Here is a 6,272-nt window from a genome sequence, read left to right as displayed (position 1 = left end):
TAACAACATTAAGAAAAATGTCATTTATTTGTAAATGAAAGCAGAGTCTGTTGCCTGAATTCAAGACAACTTTATTCTGTAAAAATAGAAGACAGAAAGAAACAGCTGGTTAAATAGCTCATGTATCTTAATGACGTCTTTCAGATATGGATTTCCCTTTCAGCTGAAATAGGTCGTTATTTTCTACTAATTTCAATAATGGACAGTAGATGCTTAGGCAAAAATTACCATATGTTATATAAAAATAAAAATGTGCAAATAAGATGTCCTGGTCTCAGGCTGGCTGATGTTTACGGAAATGAGAAGAGAAGTAACAACTTCAGTGACAGAATCAAGGATATTTGAGGTGATAGTGATTTAAACCCATTTACATCATGGGTTCTAGACTGACTCTGAGAAACATTTTAACATTATAGATAAAATCATCTACAAACTTTCTATTTTCTTATTAATCATACACATTTACCACAGATATCACATTTTCAGTGACCTCTATGAAAATATTTGTTGTTGAAGTGTGTTTATGCTGTTTCAAAAAAGACTGATGCTCATTATTGGTTCACCTCAAAAGGTAAGGAGAAAAAATGATTGATGTGGTTATCTACTGCGTTCCTATATATCTGGCTTCTCTGTTAGCCATAGGTCAGATTCTGGTTGTTTCCATTCTTCTCCAAGCAGTGTGTTAAAATTGAAAGGCTTGAAGTATTCTAGGCGATGGCTGAAAGCAAAAAAAAAGAAGGTGGGAAGTGAAATGAATTATGCATTTGTGAAATAGTTGTCCTGAAGGGCTATTTATTTTGTCACATCTATGATAGGACAACATTCTATTTTAAGAAATATCAAAGGTAAGATGTATTCTACACATACAAGTTTCTCACTTGAGCTATCAAACACTTGGCTCTAAAAACATTCACCCGCATCTCAAAGCACTCTTCTTTCAATTCAGCAAATAGCTCCCTCACAGCTGGAGAGAGAAGTAAAAATCAGTCCTCAAAACCTGATTTGTTCTGTCTGGTTTCAAACAAGTCATATTATACTCTTGCATATGTTTTTCTTTTCAAGTGTGCTTATAATTTATATCAGTCATATAAGCAATTGTTTTTAAAGGTTTCAGCTCTAGAGATTAGAGAACAGACTTATATCCTTTCCTTGCCAAAGCAAAGAAAAGTGATTGTAAAAGACTGTTAATTCTAGTTCTTTTCATTCCAAGAAAACCATTTACTATTATGAAGCTTTCTTTTGTGGGTTTATGAAGAGAGAAAGTCTTAGCTAACATGCTGCAGTAGAACTCCACTCTACAAGAAGTCATTCTGCCCTGGATCTGCCCTTGATGATGTATACATACTTCCATCTAAGGTAAATCTCCAATAACAAATGAACAAGTAGTCTGAATACAGGCAGATATTACCTAATGAAAAGCCAGAAAGACATGCCTTCTTGGTATGAGGGCCCTGAGTTAGTTGCAACTAGATTTTTATTTCATTCTGCATCCCTGATGAGTCAGTGTTTGAGTCACAACTATCAATCCCAGCATAAGAGGTTAAATAAACTACAAAGAAGGAGAAGAGAAAGGAAGGGAAAAGGATTCTAGGTAGAAAGTGTCAGGACTGGGGAGAAAAACAAAAGGGAAGAGGGAAAGTGTATCAGGTAAAATAAATATGCTGGAAGAGATGAAGGCAAAGGAGAGGGAAGTAAGAGCATGATAGAAAGAAGGTAAACGGGGAGAGGAGAACTGTGCAGCACAATGCCAGGTCGAAGGCAGGAGTGTCTGTCTACATCAGGGCTTCTCAACCTTCCTAATGCCTCCGAATGCCACGATCCTTTAATACAGTTCCTCATGTTGCGGTGACCCCCAACCATAAATTATTTTCATTGCTATTTCACAACTGTAATTTTGCTACTGTTATGAATCGTAATGTAAATATCTGATATGCAGGATGTATTTTCATTGTCACAAAAGGGTCGCGACCCACAGGTTGAGAACCGCTGTTCTACATGGAACAGTGCACACAAGGATATGCTGTTGGCTCTTCCAAACACTCAGACTGACCATACTATCTTAGGCAGAGTAAGCTTAGAGGGGTATACAGCAGGAATCATAGCTTGCCCAAGATCAGCGTGTGGCTTTCCTCCCCAAGCTCCCCAAGGGGGTACTTCATGAAGTACTCACAGGGTTGGCCAGTTACTATACTCTCCCTAGGTGACAGCTTCAAGTGCAAAGAAACAAGACTCACATTGGGAAAGTACAAGAGAAACCCTGGCTTAAACACTTGGTACCCCAGAGAAGCCAACATGTCTTGTAGTAATTCCATAGGCATAGCTCTAGCGGCCCCACAGGGAACATGACTAGAAAAGGGAATCCCAAAGCCATGCTGTCTTCATGCTATATTTATAGTTCACTCAAAATTATTCTCAGCCCAGATGCAATTTACCAATTAGGAATCATTTTTGTCATCAGCAATGGTGCCTACAAACATAGTTGACATTTTTATTCTGATGAGGTTACCAGGAGAAGAGAACTAAAGAGGTAACTGAACATCAGGTTCTCTTGCAGGAGGAAAAAGGATTTATTAACCCTTTGTTTGCATCAGGAAATACTGATGCCTCTGACCATTTAGCTCTGAAAGGGATTATAAATGAATTTGCAATCATACTTCTGTATTAGCTATTATAACACTCACTAAACAAGACTTTTCTCATACTACCATAGAAAAACAAGTGCTCTACTTCAGTAGTAAGAGAGATTATGTCAATCCAAAGTTAGTCTATTAAGTATTTTCTGAGAACCATTAGTGAACATGGGACGCTACCAGGTGCTTGGACACATACATCGTCGTCTTTGACCAAAAGATGTCAATATTTCTCTACCACAAATCAATTTCAAAAAAGCTCCTATTGTTGGGACATAACTTCATTCATTTTCTACTTACAAATCAGGTTTTTGTCCTTCTTGCAGTTCCTGCTGAGGGACAGGGTAAAGAGCTTCATAACTTTGCTTATCTTCTGATCCATGAATTGCAAATGCATTGAATTTGGTCACGTTTGGTGGAAAATAACTCCAAGGAAGATAAGCTTTACCTTCCCATTTTGTCTCTCCTCTGGCCACTTCGAATGACAAGGCAAGTTCTTGCTACAGCAACATGTGAAACATAAAAGGTAAAATTAGACCTGTTCTTTAAACATATAGATGTATGTATCACTTGTGTGATGAGAGATTTTCTCTCATATTTTTACTTACTTTCCATACATTTCTTCTTCCAGAGAGTAAAAGCACTAAATGTTGTCCATGGCTGTCAAAATTAAGATTCCTTGTGAGTGTTTGAAAGAAATAAATGTTATTTTCTTTACTATCCTTCATATCTGGAATGTGTGTGCTTATAAATAAATTTCCAAATAATTAAAAGATGCTAATATTAATATTTGATACCAATATTTGCTAATTGTAAGAAGAGTTGGTGTGTTTAGTTACTTAGAAATGATATCTTTGGGTTTACCATTTTCCAGACAATTTCTATCAAACTCATAAAGCTTCACATGCTTGGATTGCTTTTTATATTCTTTAAGTAAGAAATTATGTAAAATGCTTCATTTGGTTGGATAACACATAGTATGATAAGGGTCTGGAGATATCATGTTATTTGAAGTTTATAATACATGTAAAAATAGTTTCTTTCTTTCTTTTTTTTTTTTTTAGATGGAATCTTACTCTGTCACCCTGGGTAGAGTGTCATGGTGTCATAGCTCACAGCAACCTCAAACTTCAGGGTTCAAGTGATTCTCCTGCTGAAGGCTCCCAAGTAGCTAGGATTATAGGGGCCTGCCACCACTCCCAGCTAGTTTTTTCTATTTTTTAGAGATGGGGTCTTGCTCTTGCTCAGGCTGATCTGGAACTCCTGAGGTCAAGCAATCACCTGTGTTGTTTTCCCAGAGTGATAGGATTAGAGGCGTGAGCCACTGCATCTGCCTAAAAAGTTTTAAAAGTGAAAGTACTCTAAAGAAAGTTAGCATGAATTTCCAAGTCTGAATTCAACAACTTTACTAAAGGTCATTTCTGTTAAAAAAAAAAAATCAGAAACCTCATTAGGAAGATACATAGAAAATATAAAATAGAGACTGTTTAAGACTAGTCAGCAGGCTAAAGATATTAATCTGTACATATTTTCTCACACAACTATCCTCAACTTCTCTGCTTTTTGTGTTTTCCTGCTTTGTACCATTAGTTCAGGCACCAATGTCACGTTTTCTTTTTTTTAAAAAACTCCTCCTCTTTCTGCCATTATGTATTTATTTATTTATTTTTGTTTGTTTGTTTTGTTTTGAGAATAAGTTTCACTCTGTTGCCTAGGCTACAGTGCTATGGAGTTATAGCTCACAGCAACCTCAAACTCTTGGGCTCAAGCAATCCTCCTGCCTCAGCCTCCACAGTAACTGGGACTATAGGCACTTGCCACAATGTCCAGCTAATTTTTCTATTTTTAGTAGAAAGAGGGTCTCCCTCTTGCTCAAGCTGGTCTCCAACTTCTGAGCTCTGGCCATCTACCAGCCTCGGCCTCCCAGAGTAAGTACAGGCATGAGCCTGTAATTATAGGTGACCACCACAACTGGCTCCAATGTCACATTTTCAAAAAAAAACACAAACTATTTGCACAAGGAAACTCTGATAATAGTGTAAAATTGGGATTAGCCGGTCAGTAAGAATCAAAGGATTTCATGTATTTACGTGAAACAAATTTATTGTCTCTAGAAAAGGCTATATCTTAAACATTTCTATACATATAATTTTTAGTGAGCTTTTCAGGGAGATTTCTTCAGTAAATTATTCTAACAGAAGACAAGTATTATTTTCCATTTAAAAGTCTTCCGAGGCCAAGGCAGCAGTACTCTGCCTGTGCGTCTGGGGCTCCATCTACTCCAGAGGCTGAGGCAAGAGGATTGCTTTAGCTTAAGAGTTTAAGGGTTGTCGTGAGCTGTGAAGCCATCAAACTGTACCAAGGGTAACAAAGTGAGACTGTCTCAGAAAAAAAAAAAAGTCTTCTGATTATTTTTAGTACTATGGAGCCTTAAGAATACATCTTAGGGCTTGATGCCTATGCCTCAAGTGGCTAAGGCACCAGCCACATACACCTAAGGTGGCGGGTTAGAATCCAGCCGGGGCCCACCAAACAACAATGATGGCTGCAACCAAAAAAAAATAGCCAGGTGTTGTGGCGGGCACCTGTGGTGCCAGCTACTTGGAAGGTGGAGGCAGGAGACTTGCTTGAGCCCAGGAGTTGGAGGTTGCTGTGAGCTGTGATGCCACAGCACTCTATCCAGGGGGACAGCTTGAGGCTCTGTCTAAAAAAAAAAAAAGAATACATCTTAGAAGGAGTAAAAATTTTGCAAGTTTAAACCACAATTTTTTCCTATTACTTTCCTAGAGGTTAATTAACTGTTACAGAAATTGATTGCCTGAAGCAAAATCATGATTCCTGATCATTAGCTATCCTAATGCATACGAAACCAAACTACTCTGAAGATTTTTTCTTTTTTATTGTTTGAGATTCATTTAGGGTACAAAGAAATTAGGTTACACTGATTGCATTTGTTAGATAAAGTCCCTCTGGTGTCCCACCCCCAAGAGGTGTGCCACACAGCCCTATCCCCCCTGGATTTTTAACTGTTAAAATCTATTAATTTTATACACAATGATTAATTCATAATTTCTTAATAAAAGAGAATGTAATTATTCTATTTATCCACTGTTAAGGCATCATTTTATGAAAATGAACTGGTATTATCATCTACTAAAATGAAAACAAAGGGCTAAACTTTAGAATTCTAGTAGATCCAAGTTCTTTATGTCTCCTAGACAAGTTACAAATATTTGCTTTACCTTTCTTACCTATAGGGGGAAAATAATCACACAATAGTTGAAATTTTCTTGCCTCTGATGTTAGTTTATGAGAATTAATTAGTTTTTCAATAAATAAGGTTGGCATATTAGTTCAAATGTGACAAAGATAAATGATTATTCTTCCTAAAAAAGTAATTCAAACAGCTAGATTTTCTATATTAGACTTAGCAAAATGTCAAAATAAGGGAAAATAAGACCTAAGACTCTTATTGAGATCAATTGTTTGGAGCTCTCTAACTAGCCTATTAAGGAACAAAGGCTACTATATATTAGATACTGAGAGGCACTGACATGGCTTTGAAATGAATAAAGCAATATAAATAAAGATTTCATTATTAAATATTTTACTAATTTAAAATTTGCTATAATTTTTTTTTTT

At 36.6% G+C, this 6,272-nt stretch overlaps 1 protein-coding gene across 2 annotated transcripts in view; it reads right to left on the bottom strand.

The window, feature by feature from the left end:
* Nucleotides 1-496: 496 nt before the first annotated feature.
* The window catches only part of CUNH4orf33 (chromosome unknown C4orf33 homolog), an 18,888-nt gene continuing 13,112 nt past the window's right edge, over nt 497-6,272 (bottom strand). The window contains exons 5-7 of one of the 2 annotated variants that reach the window (XM_023516583.1): nt 3,239-3,308; nt 2,931-3,130; nt 497-718 (exon numbers count right to left, since the gene is read on the bottom strand). In XM_023516583.1, coding sequence (XP_023372351.1) covers nt 613-718; nt 2,931-3,130; nt 3,239-3,308 — 376 coding nt within the window. In that variant the 3' untranslated portion in view covers nt 497-612. The remainder of the gene's footprint in view (nt 719-2,930; nt 3,131-3,238; nt 3,309-6,272) is intronic. The other variant, XM_003795544.3, reaches the window with a different exon arrangement.

Source organism: Otolemur garnettii, unplaced genomic scaffold (genome assembly GCF_000181295.1).
Source record: "Otolemur garnettii isolate 467f Iridium unplaced genomic scaffold, OtoGar3 scaffold00093, whole genome shotgun sequence".
Taxonomy (NCBI): Eukaryota; Metazoa; Chordata; class Mammalia; order Primates; family Galagidae; genus Otolemur; species Otolemur garnettii.
The sequence above is the reverse complement of the archived record's forward strand: the minus strand, read 5'-3'. Positions and strand labels throughout refer to the sequence as shown.